Consider the following 25,502-nt stretch of genomic DNA (forward strand, 5'->3'; position numbering starts at 1 on the left):
TTGGTTTTGTGTAAACATAGTGAACCTGTCGGGCAGCATTGGATCAGTGCATTACTCAGGCACAGCGGTAATACTGTATAGAGAAAATTCCACTTTTAAATATTAATTTTTCAACAATCCACAGATAAAATCTACAGATAATTCTGAGTAACTCTGTTCTCGTATTGATTCGGAGCTACGTGCAGATTTCTTCTCCGTTCAGAATTCTAACCTGTCCTTGTTGTCAGAGGTCCTATACAGCAATGGCCTCCACCTGGGGCTCTTGTAAAACTACAATTCCCAGCATGCCTACGCTGAGAGTTGTAGTTTTGCACCAGCTGACGAGCTCCAGGTTGGAGACCGCTGCTATCAGTCTGTCCTAGGAGCAGATTCCCTTTAAAGTCACATGTCTGACTACAGAGAGGAGCTGAACTGTAGTCTGTTTCCAAGGGCAACCATCAGAATTCTGTATATGAAGAAAATACCTTGAAATAATAGTATGCATGACGCCATCACTTTATCTTTTACAGTCTGATATAATACTGAAGTTGAAAGACATATTAACCAAGCCACACGCCCCAGTGCTACTGTAGTGAAAGAGCTTAATATCATGTCTGTATTTTTTACTAAATAGTAACCTGTTGCCACGATTTATGTTTTAACCAATGGCTATTACTCACAGGATCACACCAGAGTCTAGCAAACAAAGGATTTGCAGGTACTTGTTGCAGCGGCCCCATGGGAAGTCCATGGCCGCAGGACCAGAGCCCTGCAGACGTCCTACTGACATCCCTCGCGCCTCTTCTGAATAGTAGACCGCAACGATGTCATGGCGCAAAGTAAACGCCTTATGTTGCTAATACCTACTAATCAGAAGTGGTGCCGGGAATGTTTCGGATGGTTGGAAGATCGCGCTGCTCTGTCAGGTTACTGACACGACCACCGGATCAGGGTCCTGCGGATCTTTTTGTTCAGTTCTATTGCATATCTTACAAAAATGAGAAAATCTGCTGCGCCATGTGCAACTTGAGTCTTAAGTGTCCGCTGGGCGTTGCTGCACCATTCAAGTGTCCGGCTGCGCGAGCCTCCAGTATGTCGACAGGAACATCCTACGTTCAACAGTCTGCTATAAAAAAAATAAGTGGCGCATGCGCAATGAGTTTTCCCCTTTGAGGGCAGATGATTAGTTTCAGTTCAGCACACACCCCTTTGGCTAAAACAATGAGGTTAATGGAGGAAAAATGGCACACGAGGGAAAAAACTAAGCACGCGCCTCGTTGTCTCTGCGCTATTCAACGCACAGAAGAATCATCCAACATGAGTTGATTGACCAGGTCTCCGCTCAACAGGTTACTTTGATGGCCTCATACCACCCCAGACACCCAGTTTGTATATGGCGTGGGTGTCATTTTCACTTCTTATTAGGTATCCGGTGTTACTGGGAAGTAATAGCTAACAGTTTGGATACATGATGGAGGGAATGGTGACGGGTTCCCCAAAATATCTCATGACTAAGGTCAGAGCGCTTATTGGATTCAGTTTTTAAAAAAAAAAGTAAAATAAAGATGAGAAAATGTCTACAACAACATGTAGATACTCAGTACAACGTCCGTCAACATGTACGTCCATATACGTGTTCAATTAGTCATTTTTGAGGTTATTAAAACCCACCAATATTAAATAACGTGCATTCTACAAATCACATATTGGATAACGGGAGGTCACCTTCGTGGACATCGATACACACCTGAGAATGGTCTAAAGCATAAATCCGCTCATTCCTTTGCGAGGGGTTGTTAGACAGAACGTAGTCCTCCAGCATGCTTCTCCTCTTCCCGTTTTCTGTAGGATTCACTTCTAACAAGGTTTGAGAGATGTTGAGAGGACTCAAGAAGCTTCCTCTACTAATGTGACCGTCGCTAAGCTTCCGGCGAGGCGGAGGACGTTCGCCATTGGAGATTCGCTCTGAACTCCTCCTGTGAATGGACGCAGATGGGTAATATTCCTCGGACATGGAGGAGGCGTTAGATGGAGGTAGAGAACCAGAACCACTGGATGAATATTCTCCTGGGCACGGCCCATATATACCGGTGTCCTCTTCGTCTTGCTCGTCATTTGGTCCATTTTCAATGAGGATGTCGATCTCTTCGGATTCTCTTCCTTCGCAGTCCACCCCATTGACTGACGGCACTGTGTTTTCCTCTGTCAATGTGCTGGATTTGGTGTTTAATGTGTTCTTCATAGTAATGAAGTCCGTCACTTGTACTGTTCGAGGCTTCGGCACCGGAGGAGGATTTCCACCTGTTGGCCCCGAGCTTGTGTTACGGGACACTAAATGATTATTTGCGGCTAAAGATGCAATACCTTCTAGTGGCCTTTTTTGAGTAGGCATTTCTTGGACCGGAGAGGTGGCCGATTCCTCGCCGTTATGCTGCTTTGAAGTGCCATCTTCCACCTCTGATGATACTGTTTGCCTTGTATTCGAGAGAGGTCCATCTGGGCTATCCTGTTGTGATGTTCTATTTTCTGTACGACCTTCTGAAAGTCCATTATGCCTGGTCATCTCTTGACCTTTTCTGGACTCCTCAGGTGGAGCGCTCTTGTTTGCACATGGTTTCTGTGTGTGACCAGGTGGTCCGGAAGCATTCATGTTGGAAGATGAACTCTCTTGCTGCTGTTGCTTAATCATCTCGTTCTCCCTGGTCTGTTGCAGGTACTGAGCTGTTGCTTGAGAAGTGTCACAAATCTTGATCCGGTTCATCTGAGAGGGCTGTGCATTCTTGATGTTTGGGTCAATAATATTAATGTACCCTAAAATATCACTGCCCGGCTCGGGGTCCGGCTCCACCCATGTGGGAAGATACTCGAACATATCGGCTTTTTCCATGTCTTGTAGCGCCGGATGGATCTGGTGCTCATCCACCTGATGCTCAAATGCAGATACTCGTGGTTTAGTGGGCAACTTCTTGGCAATTTCAGCTTCTTTCTTAGAGTCTTTGTCGGTCTCACTGGCACTCTTGATGTTAACTAAACCATATTTTGGGTTGATTAGCTTCTTGGCAATGGATTCTGATGGTGCTGTGGGAATGGACACAGGCTGTATCACCGGTTCTGGTTCTGGTTCGTTATCCATTGGAACATTTTTTAGACTGATTCCTTTGGACAAGAGATAAAGTTCCTGGAACTGGCGGTCAAAGGACTCCACGACTTGGCCAGAAAGAACAGTGATAAGGTTTCGGTCAATCCTCGCTGCTGACCAGGTGAAGCTAGAAGATAAGGGTACAGTATTAAAAGGGTACAGTATTAAATAAAGGTGATTACAATTACTATACGTAATACCCCCTATTGATTTGAGTATTGATCAGGGTAGATGGATAGTAACCCTAGACAATGTCCTCAGTAACACGCACAATGCCCGCCCATCACCCTGCATTTGTAGCCGCTCACCTGTAAGACCCGCACATCGTTTTGTCTCCATCCACAAACATGAACTTCTGTCCTAGCGTTCCTTTAAACTTGGTGGAGAATCTGGTATAAAACTCTGATCCCCCGATGCTACGGATCCGGAGGTTCTGCAAAATAATCAAAAGAAGAATAGATTAATCCGGGTGGCTCTGGACAACGATCCGTCTTTAACCTACAATTATGGCACCATCTATAGCGTCTACACATAACGTTGCACAAGTTTCAAAACCACAAAAGATGATTCCAGACAAGTAAGAAACCAGAAGATACGTCACGTCGCTGACGAATCGTATCCTCCGTACTAGTAGATCTTTCCGCAAGTGCATGAGCAGCCGCCACCACCCTTTTCCAGGAGGAGCATGTGTCAAGGTTGCAGGAAACCTTCCTGACATACGCATGTGAAAGCCATCTCCTAAGTGGTACTGCGCTGTGGCGTTACAACTAGATGGGTTTATTACAGTGCTGGTTCCAGATTTATACCGACCTATAAAGCCTGATATACAAACATGACAGATACACAGGCCATGAGGAGGCCAGTGGAAACCCATAATTGCACTATGGTGGTGGCTGATGGACGTTGGAAGAGATATTTCCTTGCCCAAACTTCCAACTTCTTAAATGCAAGCAGTGCATACTCAGGCTATATTTTCAATGGTGTTATCGGCCGTACAAGTAAATCTGGACCAAGAGGTACCTGGCACTTGCTCAGGTTCACCAGGTGCTTATGCCTCGTTTCCATCCGGGGGTATTTAATGTCCTACCTCAGTTTTATCTCTAAAGCTGATCATACCCATAGGACTGTGATCAGTCTGACATGAGAACGATCCTGCGAACAACTGATCTGACACATAAGAAAAAAAAAGCATGTGAAACGCGCTTATTCAAAGGTGGCGGAGGATTGTCTCTAATCGAATGCTCACATCAGATGTCTAGTTTCAGATCTTCCACCGTGACAGATCAGATGATGATTTGTTGCAAAAGTTTGGGAACGACCATCGGCCGATACGATCAGGTCCCGTGGTCGCATTCGCATTTGAGCAAGACATTTAATTAACGTTCTAAATATACTCGGCACATCCGCTCCCGTCCACTCCGCCTATTATCCCATTCCAGATAGGAGGGATGAGTCACAATAAGGTCCCATGAGAAAACAGACACGATACCACCGGGTGTTGTAATGAGACACTGGAAGATCTGTTTACAAGGGAGGATGCCGTAACCCGCCGTGTGACTGCTCCGCGCAGTCCGACGCTTTGTAATGAGTGCTATTATGACAGCGGCCGAAGGGTTAATAGGTAAAAAATATGGCGTCAGAACAATGTAACCAGACCTGAAACCGGAGTGTCCCTGCGTGATTAGATGTCCCCCCCGGGTGTGGGGTGTTAATATTTTTTTGTTTCTGTACAAGGTGTCATGGACTCCTCACCCTCCAACCAAAACAGAGGCACGACTCATCTAATAAGGAGGTATGAATGTGAGGTTACAGTATGGTTTCTACAATGTGACACCCTCCCATGGTGCCATATGTGGATTTCAACAGGCTTGATTCCTTTGCTCCATTACAGAGCTCCCCTATCTCTGACAATCCCAAAAAAACAATAAAGGGAGTCTGAGCCGACAGTGGCGGGCGACTGCTGCTTCACTTAAATGTGGCACACAAGCCCCTTGTTGTTGTGATCAGTAGGACCCCCCAACGATCAGATACTGTGGGTAGGTTGTAAGGATTAATTGTGGGACCACCCCATTAATTTCAGTGATAACATAGTGTTTCTGAGAACCCCGACCATCACCACGGTCCTGAGATTGAGGGTCTCAAAGTCCCTTGTTAGAATGGAGAGGTGGAGTGGGGATTTGAAGTTTTGAATTCTATAACGATAAGTTAAAAAGTGAATCAAACAGAATTTTGGACATCAAAAAGTGGAGATTCCATTTAAGGATAATATTGGAAATTGAAGTAGATCAAGAGGGTTAAAGGAAATCAATCCCAAAGAATTGTCATCCATAGTATCTGGATTGTATGAGACGATAGCATGACAAGCTGCAATAGATTGTACGGTCACTGATAACTTATCTAGGAAGACAGGAATTTATGAGTATATTGATCAGGTTGCCAGTGTGAACAAAGGGTGCGACCGGCAATAAATCAGGAATCGAGGGCATCTGCCATGTACTGTCACTCCAGGGAAGTGATGTAAGGGTTAATATCTGCCATCTACTCTCAGGCCTGGGAAGTGATCAGAGGATTGATGCATCTGCCATCTACTGTCATGCCTTAGAAGTAATCCCAAGATAGATACATCTGCCATCTATTGTCACGTTTTAGAAGAGATCACAGGATCGATGCACCTGCCATCTGTCGTGCCTTATAAGTGATCCCAGGATCGATGAATCTGCCATCTACTGTCGTGCCTTAGAAGTGATGCCAGGATTGATGCATCTGCCATCTGTCGTGCCTTAGAAGTGATCCCAGGATTGATGCATCTGCCATCTGCTGTCGTGCCTTAGAATTGATCTCAAGATCGATGCACCTGCTATCTACTGCTGTACCTTAGAAGTGATCCCAAGATCGTGGCGTCTATCTACTGTCGTGCCTTAGAAGAGATCCCAGGATCGATGCACCTGCCATCTACTGTAGTGCCTTAGAAGTGATCCCAAGATCGATACATCTGCCACCCACTGTCGTGCTTTAGAAGTGATCCCAGGATCGATGCACCTGCCATCTACTGTCGTGCCTTAGAAGTGATCCCAAGATCGATACATCTGCCACCCACTGTCGTGCTTTAGAAGTGATCCCAGGATCGATGCACCTGCCATCTACTGTCGTGCTTTAGAAGTGATCCCAGGATCGATGCACCTGCCATCTACTGCTGTGCCTTAGAAGTGATCCCAAGATCCATGCAGCTGCCACCTACTGTCGTGCCTTAGAAGTGATCCCAAGATCCATGCATCTGCCATCTGTCGTGCTTTAGAAGTGATCCCAGGATCGATGCACCTGCCATCTACTGCCGTGCCTTAGGAGAGCTCCCAGGATTGATGCATCTGCGATCTACTGTCATACTTTAGAAGTGATCCCAAGATCGATGCATCTGCCACCTACTGTCGTGCCTTAGAAGAGATACCAGGATCGATGCACCTGCCATCTACAGTCGTGCCTTAGAAGAGATCCCAGGATCGATGGACTTGCTATCTATTGCCGTGCCTTAGAAGTGATCCCAGGATCGATGCACCTGCCATCTACTGCCGTGCCTTAGGAGAGATCCCAGGATTGATGCATCTGCGATCTACTGTCATACTTTAGAAGTGATCCCAGGATCAATGCATCTGTCATCTACTGTCGTGCCTTAGAAGAGATCCCAGGATCGATGCACCTGCCATCTACAGTCGTGCCTTAGAAGAGATCCCAGGATCGATGGACTTGCTATCTATTGCCGTGCCTTAGAAGTGATCCCAGGATCGATGCATCTGCCATCTACTGTCGTGTCTTAGAAGAGATCCCAGGATCGATGGACTTGCTATCTATTGCCGTGCCTTAGAAGTGATCCCAGGATTGATGCATCTGCCATCTGTCGTGCCTTAGAAGTGATCCCAGGATTGATGCATCTGCCATCTACTGTCGTGCCTTAGAATTGATCTCAAGATCGATGCACCTGCTATCTACTGCTGTACCTTAGAAGTGATCCCAAGATCGTGGCGTCTATCTACTGTCGTGCCTTAGAGGTGATCCCAGGATCGATGCACCTGCCATCTACTGTCGTGCCTTAGAAGTGATCCCAAGATCGATACATCTGCCACCCACTGTGGTGTTTTAGAAGTGATCCCAAGATCCATGCATCTGCCATCTGTCGTGCTTTAGAAGTGATCCCAGGATCGATGCACCTGCCATCTACTGCCGTGCCTTAGGAGAGATCCCAGGATTGATGCATCTGCCATCTACTGTCATACTTTAGAAGTGATCCCAAGATCGATGCATCTGCCACCTACTGTTGTGCCTTAGAAGAGATACCAGGATCGATGGACTTGCTATCTATTGCCGTGCCTTAGAAGAGATCCCAGGATCGATGCACCTGCCATCTACAGTCGTGCCTTAGCAAGTCCATCGATCTTGGAATCTCTTCTAAGGCACGACTGTAGATGGCAGGTGCATCGATCCTGGGATCTCTTCTAAGGCACGGCAATAGATAGCAAGTCCATCGATCCTGGGATCTCTTCTATGGCACGACAGTAGATGGCAGATGCATCGATCCTGGGATCACTTCTAAGGCACGGCAATAGATAGCAAGTCCATCGATCTTGGAATCTCTTCTATCTATTGCCGTGCCTTAGAAGTGATCCCAGGATCGATGCATCTGCCATCTACTGTCGTGCCATAGAAGAGATCCCAGGATCGATGGACTTGCTATCTATTGCCGTGCCTTAGAAGTGATCCCAGGATCGATGCATCTGCCATCTACTGTCGTGCCTTAGAAGAGATCCCAGGATCGATGGACTTGCTATCTATTGCCGTGCCTTAGAAGTGATCCCAGGATCGATGCATCTGCCATCTACTGTCGTGTCTTAGAAGAGATCCCAGGATCGATGGACTTGCTATCTATTGCCGTGCCTTAGAAGAGATCCCAGGATCGATGCACCTGCCATCTACAGTCGTGCCTTAGAAGAGATCCCAAGATCGATGGACTTGCTATCTATTGCCGTGCCTTAGAAGTGATCCCAGGATCGATGCATCTGCCGTGCCTTAGGAGAGATCCCAGGATTGATGCACCTGCCATCTACTGTCGTGCTTTAGAAGAGATCCCAGGATCGATGCATCTGCCATCTACTGTCGTGCCTTAGAAGTGATCCCAGGATTGATGCACCTGCTATCTACTGTTGTGCTTTAGAAGAGGTCTTATACAGTCTGGTCCCTGCCAAGTGTTTATCAGTACCCGATACAACTGCAGCAAACCTTCAGCTGTGTGAACAGGACCGATTTTATAGTATCTGGCTCTAACAAGTATACATCCATTCACTGACACCAAACAGAGATCTTGAAATGGTGAAGAATTGAACAGATCGTCTATTTAACAAAACAAAAAAAAAGTGGAAAGTTGTTTTGTTTTTTTGTTTCTTATTATACAATGATTAAACTTTCATTAGAATACTGGAATGTCAATTTATAGAGGGGAAATAAAAGAAATATCCCTGTAACCATATCCTGGGGATATCACACCGAATTACAGGGGATTTCCACGATACAGCTGAATTTCTGGTATTTTATTATAATGTGCAGGATGAATGAAAAAAAACTAATTTGTAAAATATAGATATATCTACATTCTTCAATAAGCAGAAAATTTCCACTGCCGCTACATCGTCTGAGATGTCACGGCACATGATTATGGCAACCAATCAAGGCAATGACTATTGATAAAACTTCAGTGTTGTGATTGGCTGCTAAAATCATGTGCTGGAGGATTAACAAACTGCAGCTCTGGGATTGGCTGCCGTAATCATGTGACATCACCTGGCGGCCATATTGAAGTACTGAATATTGAACTATTGCACTATGTATCACAAGCAACGGTTCGGGCGCCCTATGGCGACTAAAAAAAGAAATGGAAAATTTAAAAAAATAAAGTTTTAAAAACACTTAAATCAAATCGCTCAACTTTTCTTCATCAAAAAAGAAAAAAATTCTACTCGGCCTTGTGTCTGTAAAAGTCTGATCTATCGAAACCTAACAATTGTTTACAGCTCATCCTGCAAAAAACAATCCCTCGTACGACTACGGGGACGGAAAATTAAAAAAACCCTCTGTTTTGCAATAAGGGGATGAAAAAAAAACGAGTCGTTATGAGATGCATTAACCCTTTTGATACAAGAGAAGTTTGCACCATATGGGGCGACATGAGACCTCCTCCGCCCTATAGCAATAGCTGGGCTGGATCCCTCTGCTGCCGCGGGTGGGAACGTTCCTCATACAGATCACCTGGTAATAGCTTCCCAGACAGACAACAAAACCGCATTGTGGACCGGTCTGTGGGAATGTGCCCCCCCCCAATGACGACATACCCCCTCCCCTGACCTGCATTGTATGCATTGCACAGCCCGCTCCCTGCCTCCTGGACATAGACATCTCTGCATACGATCTGCGGAGCAGGTACTACTAGGGGCCATTCCGAAGGGTGGGAAAGCTGGGTGACAGTCCTTGGGGTGACCACGCCGCTCCTACATAGGGTGTCCCCCCCCCGATCCCACACTCCGAGCCATGAACCATTAACTTAGAGAGATTTACTATTTCGTCTTGCAATCCGCCCCGGGGCCGAATACAATCCATTCTCTTGCTGCAGGGTGAGCAGGTGAAAACGTGGCCACCTTCATTCCTGTCATATCAAACTGCGCACAAAGGAGGAGCCGCCATCTGGCTGTTTGCTTTCACATCGTCCTCGATAAGGGAGAGGTGCAGTGACTACAAAAGAGGCCTTTTCTCTTCCCTGTTCAGCTGATCCAAAGGATTGGGCATGTTCACATTCAGCATGACTGATCTACTAAGGCCCCTTTCACACATCAGTCTTTTGCCGTCAGTCTCAATCCGGCGAATTTTGAAAAACAGAAAAACGGATGCGGCGAATGTTGCCGCCGTATCTGTTTTTTTCTCAGACTTGTATTAGCGACGGATGACCTCGCGTTTCATCAGTCGTTCACCAGATCCATCGTAAATCGTTTATCCGGTGGCCGGAGAAAGCTGACATAGTAACGTTTTTGTGTCCGTCGAAAAAAACGGACAACGACTGATTTGTCGTCGTCCATCGTTTGCTAGAATGGAAGCCTATGGCGATGGATTCCGTTTATTTTAACTGAGCATGCTCCGATTTTTTTAGGATCCAATTAGCTGGATCAGCTAGTCGGATCCGGCGAAAAAACTGATCCATTGCATCAGTTTTTCACAATCTGCGAAGGATCCGTTTTTGTTTTTTTTCAACATTTGACAGATTGTGACTGATGGCAAGAAACTGATGTGTGAAAGGGGCCTAAGCCCGCCATGCAAGTGTGTGTCGGGTCCTGAGGAACAGATATAGACTGGGGTGTCACCACCTTTAGCCAATGTGACCTCTGCAGACATGCAAAACAAAGCGGCCATGACACTACAGGCGTGGAGGGCTTCTGAGGCCCCATTCAAGTGTGTTTAGCCCTTTCCCCACCCTTCTCAAGTGCATCGCCAGCGTCTGACATCACCCCCATCAATGTATAATCACTCAATCGTTTCTTCCCATTGAAGTGTCACTTATTACCATCTGAGTCTCTGTCACTGCTCTCCACGACTGCAGATCCTTTATAGTGCCCCCCAGCCACAGAGGAGAGCATGGACCCCCGCAGCAAACTGCCTGACTCCCCTTAGATCTACAGAAATAGGCCGAGTGTTATTTCTATCATGTCCTCACAAGCACGCCTCGCAGGCAGGGAGGCACCCACGGGTGCTCAGGAGACACCTAACGCGTAGGAGCAGCAGAAGTCAGTGTACCGGACAGGTGGCCCCCTAATCTAGGAATCTGGCAGCATGTAGACACGTGTTACATATCGCCTAATGATATATTGCTCAAATCCGAACATGCTGCACGTCCTTCCTTTATACTACATGACCTGCACAAACAAAGACTTCATAGTCCTCAATTCTGGAGCAATAGGGCCCCTTCCCTTCTCTTGAGTAGGGTGGTCAAAACTGCTGTAACCACCCATATCGGTGGGGATATGGGCACTGCACAACAAACTTCAGGGGCTCCCCTCGTCTTCAGGGCTGTCCCAAGGGCTGCAACTTTACAATATAATTTGTGCATCAATTGTTCCCTTTTTTCCAGGATCTCTTCTTGCTGTCAGCAAGTGAAAATGTGATCCTTCTACCAGCTGAGGGTTTGATAAAATGACATGTAGTCATCTCAGATAAACACAGCAGACATGTCATCTGTACTGATGGTTTGTTACAATGTATCAATTTAGGGATGGTAGTAACAAACTAATATTTCCAGGGACTGCGTACAGTACACAGCCTCTCTATACATCATAGGACGTTTTAAGGCCACCCCCCTTACAAATTCAGACATGAGGAGGCCGCCATGGGGTCCTAACTCACGACAGAAGATATCAGGGGAAGGATGAATTTCAATAACTGATCCTTTTATTATCAAGTGAGCTACGCGTCCACCAATCGAACGCGTGCATGTGATGTTGGGGTGATGAGGAGGGAAACAAACCACTATTGAAAGTATATGGACCCCATTACGGTACCCTCTAAAGTCCACAAATAAATGTGACTGACCCAAAATTAGGGAACCTTCTAGTCCTACCTTGAGGTGACCTTTGTGCATTTGAGCCTTTTCACACATCTGTAGGAAATACTTCACTTCTGACTCATTGAGAATGATGTACACTGAGACCTTCCTCTTGAATCCCGACTCAAGCAGATCCTTAAATATGTCCACATCAGTGAAGAGGTCCATGACCACCGCAATAACCTGAAGGGGGGAAAAAGGATTAAGATAGATTCAGTATAATAGCAGAATCCTCTCATTCATGGTCACTGCACATTGGGTATAAAAATGGCCTAAAGGGGACAGTGGAGCCAGATAATGTCCTGGTACATGGTTTGACCATTGCATTAGTCCTGGAAAAGAAATATGGGCACCATTTCAATTATTACACACCCTGACTGATATGGTATTGCCAAAATCTTAATGGCTCATGCAATAAAAAGTGTTATTAAAAGCAGTATAAAAAAGGCACAATTACCATTTTAATTCCTTTCAAAGTAAAAACAAAAACATCCTGCAAAAAAAAATTAAAAAAATTCCTAAGTTTGCCTTAAACAGCCAAGTTGTCAACTTTCCTTAAAGCTATCTTGACGTGGATGATAACCGTGTGATCGCTGACTGCTGAGACCCCCACACTGATCCCGAAAATGGGGGTTTCAAAGCCCCGTACGTGAACAGAGCAGTACTGAGCATGTGCAACAGACAGTAAAATGAGCAGAGGTTGCACATGCTCAGTATTGCTCGGTTCACACAGGGGACTTTGGACCTACGAGTATGTCCTTGGTGGTCAGACCCCTTCCTTTGTGCTGTTAATGGGACAATCTGATGTGACGCGTTTCGTCTATCGTGAAGAACAAGAACGTCCTCGTGTCCCACCACTGTTTGCACAGCTAAGTTGTGTGTTTTGACAGCGCACATTGACACTGTGCGTTACCATTAGCCATGATGATGGCTCACCAGGAGATGCTCCGCGGCATTAACCCTATCATGTTATGTCATTTGACATCTTCTCCAGTCACATCCAGAGATACTTTCAAAATTCTACTGGTCGCCCTTGGCAACAGACAACAGTTTGTCTTCACTCGTCGTCAGACATGTGACCTCCCACAATGCACAGTAAGAATAAAGCAGAACGCTCTGCTCTAGAAGAAAACAGGGGCCGTAGACATTACAGCGGGCCGGGCTGCCGCACGGAGAGAGCGGTTTCGGGTTTCTCTCCTAGCCTACTTCACACCATATCTTTCATCGGTGTCATTTTCTCACACGCCCTGCGCAGAACAATCCGCCAACGTTTAATTAATGCTCAGCCGGGGTGAGAACGGGAAACGGCATCCCCGCCCGGCATATAATTATTTTATGTAAGGAGACGTCACCCTGAGCTGCTGACAAGAAAAAAAAATCTCCAGGGATTTTATTTAAAGGGAAGGTGTCATCAGAAAAGTTTTTTTTTAAAGTTTTAGGCAATTTTTTGTTTTTCTTAAAGAATGGGGTCTAAAAGTCACCCATGTGAATAGTCATTGAGCATGTGCGACCACTGCCACTATAAATGGTGGTAATTGTTCATGCTTGCGGATGACTGCTCCTTTTACAAAGGGGAATTCAACTTTTAAGACCACCGCCGATCAAGAGAATGGGGTCTAAAAATGCCCTGTGTACGTGAAGCAGTACTGCACATGCATGACCACCACTCTTAACTCTGGTCGTACATGTCCACCCCCTCCCATTCAAGGGGGACTTCGGACCCCTTTATTTGTGGTATGGGTGAGGCGGGGTCTCAGCAATTGTACATTAATTACCGATCCTTTGTTTAAGGGACTACACCTTTAAGGTGATGGAAAGTATATAGCTAGGATAAGTCAGCACTTCCTAATGAATGGGGTCCGGCTGCCATGACCCCCTTGCCCACTGAGCCACACAATGAATGGAGTAGTTCCCTGCAGAGTTACTGTGCAGGGTAACTGACAAAAGGGATCTTGTCCCTCCGTTTTTGGGATTCTGGAGGTCAGAATGTTATAGCCCCTTTAAATGAGATGAAAAAGATCTTTGTTTTTTCCTCTCCACAAACAGCGCCACCCTGGTCATCTCAGGTATTGCAGCAGAGTTTTAAAAACTCCCTGCCAAAAATGAGTGGTCCTGTGGGGTCTGGCCAGGGCCATATTAATTGATATTTACAGATTTATTGCATCAGAGGGAGGAAATGCTCTGAAGACACCTCTTATTTCAGCCACCTATACCAGCCTAGGTGCCAACCACTCATTGTTCGGGCTGCTTTGTACAGTTTTTATCCCATGCTGTGCAAACTGGGGGGTGCTACCAACGTTACATGTCAATAAAGTTTTGCTTTGATATCAGACTAGAAGGGAGAAGATAAGAATAATGGGAGTTATCTTCCTACTTTGTTTGGCTGCAATACATTGGATTTTGCAATCATTACCTAAAATAGATATGCCCAATTATTAAAAATTATATTAACTGTGCTGCCCATGAAGCCAATCAGATATTCCAAAAGATTAAACTGCCTGTTGTACATTCCAAAGAAGCTTGGATAGGTGATAAGATGTAATTTTGGGAACACCCCTTTAAATAGGTTTCTTAAAGGCGATCTCCGCCCAAAAAGTAAAGCAAGACTACTTATTAGTACATCATAAGTTAAAGCGCTAGCCAAAGTCTGGCAATGATATCTGTTTTACTTTCAGAGATACTGGCATTTGTTTCTACTCTGTGGTAGCAGCCATTTTTTTTAAGAATGAACACAGGAAGTGCAGCCATGTTGGTCATTAGCTTTAATTTCACTGCTCTGAAAACTGTCACTTTATTACTGAGGGTACACTGAGATAAAATTATGAACTATTTTCAGTTTATGAGAGGTTGTTTCAAAAGAGACGACTAATAAAATTGCACTTCCTGTTTCCACGTTTGTTAAAATGGCCACCGCGAGTGAACAGAAAAATGCCACTATCTCTGAAAGTAAAACAGATATGATTATGAAATTTTGGATACTGTGCTAACTTCTCATGTTCTATCGTTATAATACCATTTTGTTTCGGGTAGAAATCCCCTCGAATTCTCGTAACTGATTGTGAGACTTCCCTCTTTAGGCTGCTGAGCCTGCATTTACCCGTTTGCGCACAAAGGAAATAAAAAAAGAAAATAATCTGTGTGTACCAGAGGATTAGCCGGCCGGCCGGGGCCTAGCACACAAACACTGCCTGTTATTCCCAGTCAGCAGATGGTGGCCTTGATCTTACTGCTCCTATCGTGACTAGTCAGCTCCTGTTCTCTGTCTGGGCCGGATAATAAGCGAGTGACAGATTTACTAAAAACAGATCCCAGCACTTCTGGACTCTGTTCACGTCCTCACTGTTGATTTTGGATCTCGCTCGCTTCCAACCGACCTCCTTCATACTGAAATGTTTTTCATTACTGACGTCAATGGACAGAAAAAAAAAACATTCAGAATCCAGAAAACTTCCATCAGGAGGAAGAAGGGAACTGACAACTGCACTGGGCTTATTTCTGTCCCAGAAAAGAAGTTGTCACACGGTTAAAGGAGTCAGTTCTCCAAACCGTAGCCTGCAAAGCACCGCTGCGAGAGCTCTTTAACCCTTCCCAAAAGAGGCAAATTTTGTTTTTGCGGTTTTGTCCCCCGCCTCCACTTTTTGTAATGTTTTTGTGGGGTGAGATGACTTTATTGCTAACGTTTTGATCATATTTTGTTGCATATTAGTGGGTAATTCTGGCATTTTAATTAATAGTTTTTCTTCTTTTACTTTAAGTGTTTACCATTCTGATTAAATAATTTGTATGGACGCAGCAATACCAGATGTTTAATTATTGTTTTTCTATTAGAATTTGTAGGGGTTTTTTCATATTTACTTTATTATTTATCCCCCTTAGGGGCCTTGAACCTGTGATTGCTTGTTCTATTTACTGCCATACCTCGGTAGATTTCGGGAAAGGGCTTTAAGGGGTTTTCCAGGATTAGAAAAATGTCTGCATTTGTCCTCAGCAGCAATCACTACCGCCGCCTACAGGCTGGGTGCGGTATTACAATTTAGCTTCATTGAAGTGAATGGTGCACAACTGCAATTACAGACGCTATTTGTAGTCAGGGTGGCACTGGTTTTTTGTGTTTTTTTTTAAAGTTTGTCTTTCATAATTAACCCTGGAAGAACTCTTTAAGCTGATCCCAGCTGATCATAAATGGAGGGGCAGCATTTTAGCAACTTGTGGGGGGTCTCGGTACCCGGCCTCTGGATCTGGTGAATTATTCACAAGAATTTCAGACTTGGCTGTTTTTTTTTTGTTTGTTTTTTGTATCCTAAAAAGCGCACCACACATGGGTTGTAGCCGGTATTGCAGCCCAGCTCCAATATGAAGATGACCAACATGTTTTCTTTCCCTTTAGACAAACCCTTCACCTTATTATCTCCCTTATTTAGAAGTATTGCGACTTCATCACATAACGACTTGGCTGTGAGGTCACCCGGTGTTTGGATGGCGGCAGGCAGATACAATCTGAGACTTTGTTTTCAGCAAGTTTTTGAAAAAAAATAAAACGTCCCTTTAAAGGCCTCTTCCCATCTTCATAAATGGGTACATTGTCAGATAGAACTTTTAATTATAAGCACTTTTGCAATTTACTGCTTATTAAAAATTTTCAGCCTTTCTTGAGATATTAACACTTTTACAGCTCGTTGCCCTGGAGACCGACCACCGCTGCTAGACAGCAAAAACGTGCAGTTCTTACAGGCACTTTTCTATTGAGCTTAGACGCGCTGTTTTGAAGCTGGAGCGCGGCGCTATCTCTTAATTCCGACCAGCTTCATCACAGCGCTTACAAGCTGTACAGCAGCGGTGGTCGGTCTCCTAGGCAACGAACTGTAAATAATATCAAGAACGGCTGCAAATTTTAATAAGTAGTAAATTGGAAATGTGCTTGTTTTTACAAGCTCTATCTTGATAATATCCATCTATGAAGATGGGATCAACCCCTTTATGTCATTTCGAAACCTTCAGATCTTTCTAATAATATCAGAGAGAACTGGGTGACAGGTATTTATTATTATCCGGTATGGGCCGCATCCATCAGGAGGGATAATTAAGTTTATTAAAAATCAGAGCCTTGGAGCAGATGAGCCCAGTGACGTCGGCCATCACAAAACTTTTTTTTTTTTTTTTACTTTAAAAAAAACTTTTACCGCACCTCTCATCTTGCTAAGTGAGAGAATTGCTGCTCACCGACAGGCAGATGTGACTTCACCACCCACCTAGACTGCGGTCAGCCAGGTGTGAGCCCCCTCGCCGTCAGCCAGGCGTGAGCCCCCTCGCCGTCAGCCAGGCGTGGGCCCCCTCGCCGTCAGCCAGGCGTGAGCCCCCTCGCCGTCAGCCAGGCGTGAGCCCCCTCGCCGTCAGCCAGGCGTGAGCCCCCTCGCCGTCAGCCAGGCGTGAGCCCCCTCGCCGTCAGCCAGGCGTGAGCCCCCTCGCCGTCAGCCAGGCGTGAGCCCCCTCGCCGTCAGCCAGGCGTGAGCCCCCTCGCCGTCAGCCAGGCGTGAGCCCCCTCGCCGTCAGCCAGGCGTGAGCCCCCTCGCCGTCAGCCAGGCGTGAGCCCCCTCGCCGTCAGCCAGGCGTGAGCCCCCTCGCCGTCAGCCAGGCGTGAGCCCCCTCGCCGTCAGCCAGGCGTGAGCCCCCTCGCCGTCAGCCAGGCGTGGGCCCCCTCGCCGTCAGCCAGGCGTGGGCCCCCTCGCCATCATCCAGGCGTGGGCCCCCTCGCCATCATCCAGGTGTGGGCCCCCTCGCCATCAGCCAGGTGACGAATGCCGGTGATGTCATCTGCCACCTAGCTCAGTTTCTGGTAAGGGCCTACACCCAATCATGTGATTTCCAACAAAAATGGGGGGTAGGGGCCAACAAATGAGTTCAACTGGATAATCAGTCTACAACAAGACTCTAGTCTGATAATCCGGAACTTCCAATGATACGGCACCAGGCAATATTGTGCGACATGAGCCGCCTCCATTACTAGGGACTCTCTGGACATATAGTCCCTCTGCCCAACCTATTCCTGAGCTTTACATTCCTGGATGGGGCGGTCGCCTCTTCCTTTCTGGTTCTGCAGACGTCATTGCTGCCAGGACTATAGAGCAGGTCTCCTGGTAACAGCATGCACATAGGAGCCATATTCAGGCTGCAGCAGCTAAATGGTTAATACATCTCGATTAGACGGTAATACACCCATAGCACACAGTGCAACAGCCGGGGCGTAGGAAACCCTGCAAATATCCGCATATACACACAGGAAAATAACGATAAAGACGCCTAAAGGTGGCCGCCGTACACTACGGCTGCTGACTCCTCACGCACATGCACGCTCAGGACGTCCGGGTGTGCATGTATTTATTATTGCCACAGAGCTATAGGTTGCTAGAAGCTAGGTCTTGTTCCGTTTTACTATTTTATTTTTTTAACAATATTTTATTTTTTTTGACAATTTATGGTTAAAAAAAAAAAAAAAACTAACGAAAACATTAAGAGCAAATATATATAAAAAAAAACAAAAACCTGTGCATAAAGCCTCATTCTGTGATGTTGTTACAATGTATCGGTCTGCAGTCCAGGCTGTGCAGCTTAGAGTATTTCCAAGAACAGATACAATTGTAGCAAACACTCAGCTGTGAGAAGTGTTACATTTCAGCTACAGCAGGACAGGACAGGTCTCTCGCCCTCGTTGACTGGTGGTCCTGCTACCGCTGGAGCCCCCTGGGCCATAAGACTGAAGGGCAGAGACCCCTTTTGCCTTTCTTTGCTCAGAGTTTAGCAGGAAGGGACATCCCCCTTTCCTAGCAGTGAGACCCCCTTCCCTAGCTGACCATGGCTTTCTCCCCCTTATGCACGCTCCCCTCCGCACTGCTGGCCGTAGAGTACAGCGCTCCGCCTGTCCTGGCGGTCCTATAGACAATGATCAGGGGGGCACATTTCTCAGGACTGCTGGGGGTCCTTGCTATTCTTTGGACAGGTGATCACTTTTATTCAAATTATCGCTTTTTTTACTGGGGGTTTTTTTTATGGTATTTTTTGTTTTCAATCATGCTACACATGTTCCAACGGATCCATATGGGTACAATTATTAATCCGGAGAAGTAGTATGACATAATTGTAAGAAAATGCCAAAAATGGCCAAAACAAGAATCAACTGAAAACAAGGCTGCTGGGAAAGGAGGCCACGAAAATGGCGAAGCACGCTTGTTCACTTCTGTGTGAGACGTATGAAAGACCTAAAATTAGAATAAAGAAAGCAAAACAAAGTAGCATAAAATAGGTGGTGACAACAACAACAACAAATGTAAAATAGACAGAAACTATAAAGGAAAACTCTAAACATCCATTTTCGACCATGAAGTCAGTACATAAGAGTGAATGAGCCCTTTAGGCGGTGGAAAGTGATGGCCATATTGCGAGGGAAGGCTGTCACTTGTTGTTTGGGGGCACTAGGGGGTCTGACCGCTATAACCACTATTTGAGTCAAGGGGCTGTGTCATCTTGGAGCACAATCTAGACTCCACAAAAAGGGGTCTCTGCCCATCATTCTCATGAACGAGGGGGCTCCAGCAGTGGCACGAGGGCGAGAGATGACTGAAATGTGAAATACTTCTCACAGCTGGGGCTTTGCTACAATTGTATCCAGTCTGCAATCCTCTGTGAGCTGCACAGTCTGGACTGCGGATTGATACAATTTACTGATACAGTGTAACAAGCTGTAACTAGCCTTTATTCACACTTGTCTTGGTTTTCCATGATTCATTTTTTTCTTATTTTTAACCAAAAAAGTGTCACTGAAAAGAGAAAGATGATCAAGAGGGAAGAAGCCAGTTCTTCTCCTAGTGAGTTCGGCCTGTGATTCGGACCCACGTAGGGCAAGTCGGAGAAATTACTAAATTGGATAACATTGTACCAAACTCCCATCTGTGATCCATTTCAGGTCTGCAGTGGTTTTTTGGACCGAAACAAGAATGTCCCCCATTAATTGACCCCAAGATGTGATCTCTAAAATGGTGAAAATGTATTAGAAGAGCTTTTCATTATACGATGATTCGGATAAAAGTGGACAATCCCTTTAAGGCGAAAAAAAAATTAACACGAAATTGCGAGCGACACAAAGCCGAGAATATCTGAAAATATCTCCCCAACCCACATTCCAGGAATAGTAGCCGGTACCGGTACGCGCTAAGACTACCCGGAGCAGACTATAGAGATGGCGTGATTGCTCATGCTGATTCATAAGGGTTAATCACCGATCGGCGGGTCACATTATGCCCGGATTTCCTGGCACAGAACTTTCTGGGAATAGACTCAGATCCTGCGTGTAAGGAGAAAGTTCACAGGGGATCGGTGATATCTTATCAGGCGCACACATCTACACCAAAGCAAAGCTCCAGCGCGCGCGACATGTGAGGGAATAGCAATTTGAGCAATTTTCTCATTAGAACAAGGCAGAGTCTAAATATTTCCCTCGAATCCCCAACGGCAAATCTGACTGGTCATGCAGCAATATAAGAGCCGGAGGTGCATTCCTGTATAAAATCTGTCAAACGAGGATTTTTTTTGTGTTGGGGGAGGGGAAACTGATAGACATGCAAGGGCCCTGTAAGAAAATCTGCAAGTCCATAGAGCTGGCGAGCCGCAGTCTGCCTCCGAAGGGACAGTTTTCTGCAATGACGTGTCCCTGTTACAGCAAGTGTATATTTGTATAAAGGATTATACGTATCCAGGGTGAAGCCTCGCCATAAACGCAACCGTAGCTGCACCTACACAAATATATAAGGCAATGGCGTAAATAGTTACCTGGGGAAAGAACTACAGAGCGATCGCCAGCTATGCTATATGTGATAGGGACATGCAACTAGCAGTCCAGTTAAATGCAATCTGTTCCCTGTCATCAGCCAGTTCAGAGCTCTGGTTAATATTGGGGGGCTCCTGAGTGGGAGACGCCACGAGGGACTATGGACATGTAACACAGTTACCAAGGATCTTATCCTCTGTAATGAAAGATTTCAGCTGCACTAATCCTATGCTTTTACAACAACCCACCATCAAAAGTTGCCGTCCAGTCCCAGCAGCTCTATTATCTGCCACCTAAGCCCAATGTCCAACTAACAGAAAGCAAATTCTGTATATTTCTCTCTCTGTACACAGCTCGATCCCCTTTCCCCTGATTTCACAGATGGGTAATAAGAGACAGCATGGCTGTGGAATGTCACTGTCATTTTCATGTCGCATACACAATGCTATTACAAGTCATCCATCCGCAGGTCAAAAACCCCACTTTGATCACAAGTACAGCCACAATAACCCTACTGAGCAGGTTGCAAATCTGCACAGACAAGATTTCCTCAATGCTGCAGGGAATTATAACTTTTTAGGTACCGCAATGGGTACGATCCTAACCCCTACATAGGCCAAGGCAACTAATTTCATAATTACTGGACTCCATTTCTAAATCCTTTTTATATTCCAGATTTAATTTACCAAAATTTTGTCTTAGAAATAAAATCACGGGTACTTTAGTTACATGGATAGTGGTTCAACTCTACTAGGGAGTCTGTGACAAATCTTCATACCAAGCAGAACTCCTCGAGGACATGTAAGTAAACAAATTTCATGTAGCAGCAGTGCTAAAGATTTCAGGGACCAGATAAGGGCAGACAGTCTGTTACAGTGTGAAGCGCTTTTTTAAACCAGACAAACCCCTTTAATTAGGTGTAGGGGCAGATGTACAACTAATGCCAGGATAGAATCTGCCATTAAACTGGTACAACTGCATTGCTAATAATGATTCCATAGTAAGGACCTTTGCGTAGGACTACATCAGAGCCAATAATCCAATCCTGGACTCAAGATGACGTAGGACTGCCAACCAGTGAAAGGTCACATCAGCAGGCGAATCGAGCCACCTATTCTCCCCTTACATCACCCACACAAATATTGGGCTGCCGGCACTCTCATACGCTGACGCTTCCTCTGAGACCATGCACATAGTGAATCATCCAGTGAGGTCACGGGCCATGCCTAAACGCGTCATAGGTCGTGATCCAACATGTCAGGCACATCTATGAGCTATATGTTACCACAGGGATGTTGAAAACACATCCGGCGGGCATTAAAGTAGAGGGACAAGACTTGATCAAAACTTTGCGCATAGGGCACTAATATTATCCAGAAAGTCCTAAAACCAATGGTACCAAACACGGCTGATCAGGACCACATACAATCTAATCTAGTCAAAGAACACTACATCCCGACCAAAAAATCCCCAAATATATAGTTAGGCATTAGTGCTAAGACTGGGCACATCCACTAACCCAATGGACATGCCCTTTACTCTGGGTTGACACCTTGGCCCCAGAAAACCAAAATGATCCTACAGGGGTGGGACTGTAGCATCACCCATAGTCCAGGTGTGGCGATATATTGACCATGAATAGAGCTGATGGTCTTTATAGGTCTCCTACTGGGTCTTGGGCCACATATTTAGCCACCCCCCATCATGCTAAAATAAAATATAGTGCACCTGTTGAGATAAATAGGTATCCAACCTGCTTTCAACCAGTGGAGGGATGCCTCCAACATAGGAAAGGGTAAATCAGACTACCCCGATAAGAACAACAAAGATCTACAAGATGGCCTATGACCTACACTATGGGGTAGAACCATGAGCATACCCTAAATAGAGATGTGGGCACCCCTTCTTGGTGCTTGGCTGTATTGGTTTCCACCTATTAAGTTTGGGTAAGACGCCAAGTACTGCTAAGGGCCCCACGGTTACCCCACACTGGGGCATGTGCCATCTATTGGCACTGCACCATTCACAAAGTTTGATCTACACCTGGCACAGACAGCTAGAGCGATCAACCAACTGGACTCACCCTCTGGGCTTGTGTGATCATCTTCCTGACCACCTCTTTGATATGTGGCTGGCCATCGATGGGTGGCTGCATGTATACAGTAGCCCGGGTCACTCCTCTGTAGGCCACCGTGTCCGGCCACCCCAAATCCAACTCCGGAATGGGGCAATCTGACTTATCCGGCCAGTATTCCAAAGAATGTTCCGCACCTTCCTGGGGGTCCCCTTCTCCTTCCTGCTCAGACTTGTCCCCACTTTTCCTAAGGTGACTAGAGTCAGGGTCAAACGCTTCCACCCGGCTCACGATCTTGGCCAGCTCCAGCTCCGACAGGAAGTCTCTGATGTTCTCCTTCTTGACCACCTCACAGAAGGCATCTTGCCCTGTGGACACCAAGGCTTCCAGCGCCAGCCTCTGCTCCTCGCTGTAGAAGAACTCAGGCTTGGTCTCACTGGATCTCCAGTTCACATTGTTATTGTCCAAGCACTGGATCTGGGAGAGAGCCATGGTGAGGGATCCTCAGGACCTGCTGGAGGATACCCAAACTGGGAGACCCCCCAACTAGAAGAGACCCCCCAACTAGGAGAGAACCCCCAACTAGGAGAGAACCCCCAACAAGGAGAGACCCCCAACAAGGAGAGACCCCCAACAAGGAGAGACCCCTAACTAGGAGAGAACCCCCAACAAGGAGAGACCCCCAACAAGGAGAGACCCCCAACTAGGAGAGACTATATCTGATTCCTGCTGGAGGAGACCCCAATTGGGAGAGATTCCCCACTGAGAGACCCCCAACTAGAATAGACCCCAATCAGGACCTGTGGGAGGAGATCCCTGGAGAAGATCTATACAAGATAATCCGGTGTACAGAAGTTGATCCTGCTCCCCGGGTGGATAGAGCGGGATCTAGAGGAGTCCGGTGTTGTTGCTGCTCTGGTCTCTCCCTGCCATGGTGCCGGTAATGCCCCCCAGTGTCCGGGTCCCCGCCGTCCCGCAGCCGGTGCCACTCCCGGATCTGTGTGCAGTGTGTGCGGCAGCCGCTCCGGACTAGTGGCCAGGTGAGAGAGGCAGCGGCTCAGCTCAGCCCCCGCCCTCATCCACACGTGATCCGGACTCGTCATGTGATCTGTCCCCGGCGCCTCCTGCCGTACGCGGAGTGTGAGCTCAGCGGCTGCACAGACATAAGCCACGCCTCCAAAGACAGGACACGCCCCATAAAAAAAAAAAAACTGCCCCAGGACTGTGTGTGACTGCAACCCCATAAGTGCACCACTGTATCAGGCGGTATTATACACTGTATGGACCATTCTCCTGTGTCTCAGGCGGTATTATACACCGTATGGACTATTCCTCTGTGTATCAGGCGGTATTATACACTGTATGGACCATTCCCCTGTGTATCAGGCGGTATTATACACTGTATGGACCATTCCCCTGTGTATCAGGCGGTATTATACACTGTATGGACCATTCCCCTGTGTCTCAGGCGGTATTATGCACCGTATGGACTATTCCTCTGTGTATCAGGCGGTATTATACACTGTATGGACCATTCCCCTGTGTATCAGGTGGTATTATACACTGTATGGACCATTCCCCTGTGTCTCAGGCGGTATTATACACCGTATGGACTATTCCTCTGTGTATCAGGCGGTATTATACACCGTATGGACTATTCCTCTGTGTATCAGGCGGTATTATACACTGTATGGACCATTCCCCTGTGTATCAGGCGGTATTATACACTGTATGGACCATTCCCCTGTGTCTCAGGCGGTATTATACACCGTATGGACTATTCCTCTGTGTATCAGGCGGTATTATACACTGTATGGACCATTCCCCTGTGTATCAGGCGGTATTATACACTGTATGGACCATTCCCCTGTGTCTCAGGCGGTATTATACACCGTATGGACTATTCCTCTGTGTATCAGGCGGTATTATACACTGTATGGACCATTCTCCTGTGTATCAGGCGGTATTATACACTGTATGGACCATTCCCCTGTGTCTCAGGCGGTATTATACACCGTATGGACTATTCCTCTGTGTATCAGGTGGTATTATACACTGTATGGACCATTCTCCTGTGTATCAGGCGGTATTATACACTGTATGGACCATTCCCCTGTGTCTCAGGCGGTATTATACACCGTATGGACTATTCCTCTGTGTATCAGGCGGTATTATACACTGTATGGACCATTCCCCTGTGTATCAGGCGGTATTATACACTGTATGGACCATTCCCCTGTGTATCAGGCGGTATTATACACTGTATGGACCATTCTCCTGTGTTTCAGGCAGTATTATACACTGTATGGACCATTCTCCTGTGTATCAGGCGGTATTATACACTGTATGGACCATTCCCCTGTGTATCAGGCGGTATTATACACTGTATGGACCATTCTCCTGTGTATCAGGCGGTATTATACACTGTATGGACCATTCTCCTGTGTATCAGGCGGTATTATACACTGTATGGACTATTCCCCTGTGTATCAGGCGGTATTATACACTGTATGGACCATTCTCCTGTGTATCAGGTGATATTATACACTGTATGGACTATTCCTCTGTGTATCAGGTGATATTATACACTGTATGGATTATTCCCCTGTGTATCAGGCGGTATTACACACTATGGACTATTCCCCTGTGTATCAGGCGGTATTATACACTGTATGGACTATTCCCCTGTGTATCAGGCGGTATTATACACTCTATGGACTATTCCTCTGTGTATCAGGCAGTTTTGTACCCTGTATGGATTATTCCCTTGTGTATCAGGCGGTATTACACACTATGGACTATTCCTCTGTGTATCAGGCGGTATTGTACACTGTATGGACTATTCCTCTGTGTATCAGGCGGT

The 25,502-nt window shown here is 46.2% G+C and overlaps 2 protein-coding genes across 3 annotated transcripts in view; one reads left to right on the top strand and one right to left on the bottom strand.

Annotated features, from left to right (window-relative positions):
• FAM83G (family with sequence similarity 83 member G) overlaps window positions 1–23,722 on the bottom strand; it is a 30,717-nt gene extending 6,995 nt beyond the window's left edge. The window contains exons 1-5 of one of the 2 annotated variants that reach the window (XM_077274361.1): window positions 23,292–23,722; window positions 22,649–23,203; window positions 11,763–11,930; window positions 3,427–3,551; window positions 1,727–3,245 (exon numbers count right to left, since the gene is read on the bottom strand). In XM_077274361.1, the coding sequence (XP_077130476.1) occupies window positions 1,727–3,245; window positions 3,427–3,551; window positions 11,763–11,930; window positions 22,649–23,131 (2,295 nt within the window). In that variant the 5' untranslated portion in view covers window positions 23,132–23,203; window positions 23,292–23,722. The other variant, XM_077274360.1, reaches the window with a different exon arrangement.
• Window positions 1–25,502, top strand: part of SLC5A10 (solute carrier family 5 member 10) — a 79,048-nt gene that overhangs the window by 25,906 nt on the left and 27,640 nt on the right. The gene's annotated exons all lie outside the window — the stretch shown is intronic.

Source organism: Ranitomeya variabilis, chromosome 7, assembly GCF_051348905.1.
Source record: "Ranitomeya variabilis isolate aRanVar5 chromosome 7, aRanVar5.hap1, whole genome shotgun sequence".
Taxonomy (NCBI): Eukaryota; Metazoa; Chordata; class Amphibia; order Anura; family Dendrobatidae; genus Ranitomeya; species Ranitomeya variabilis.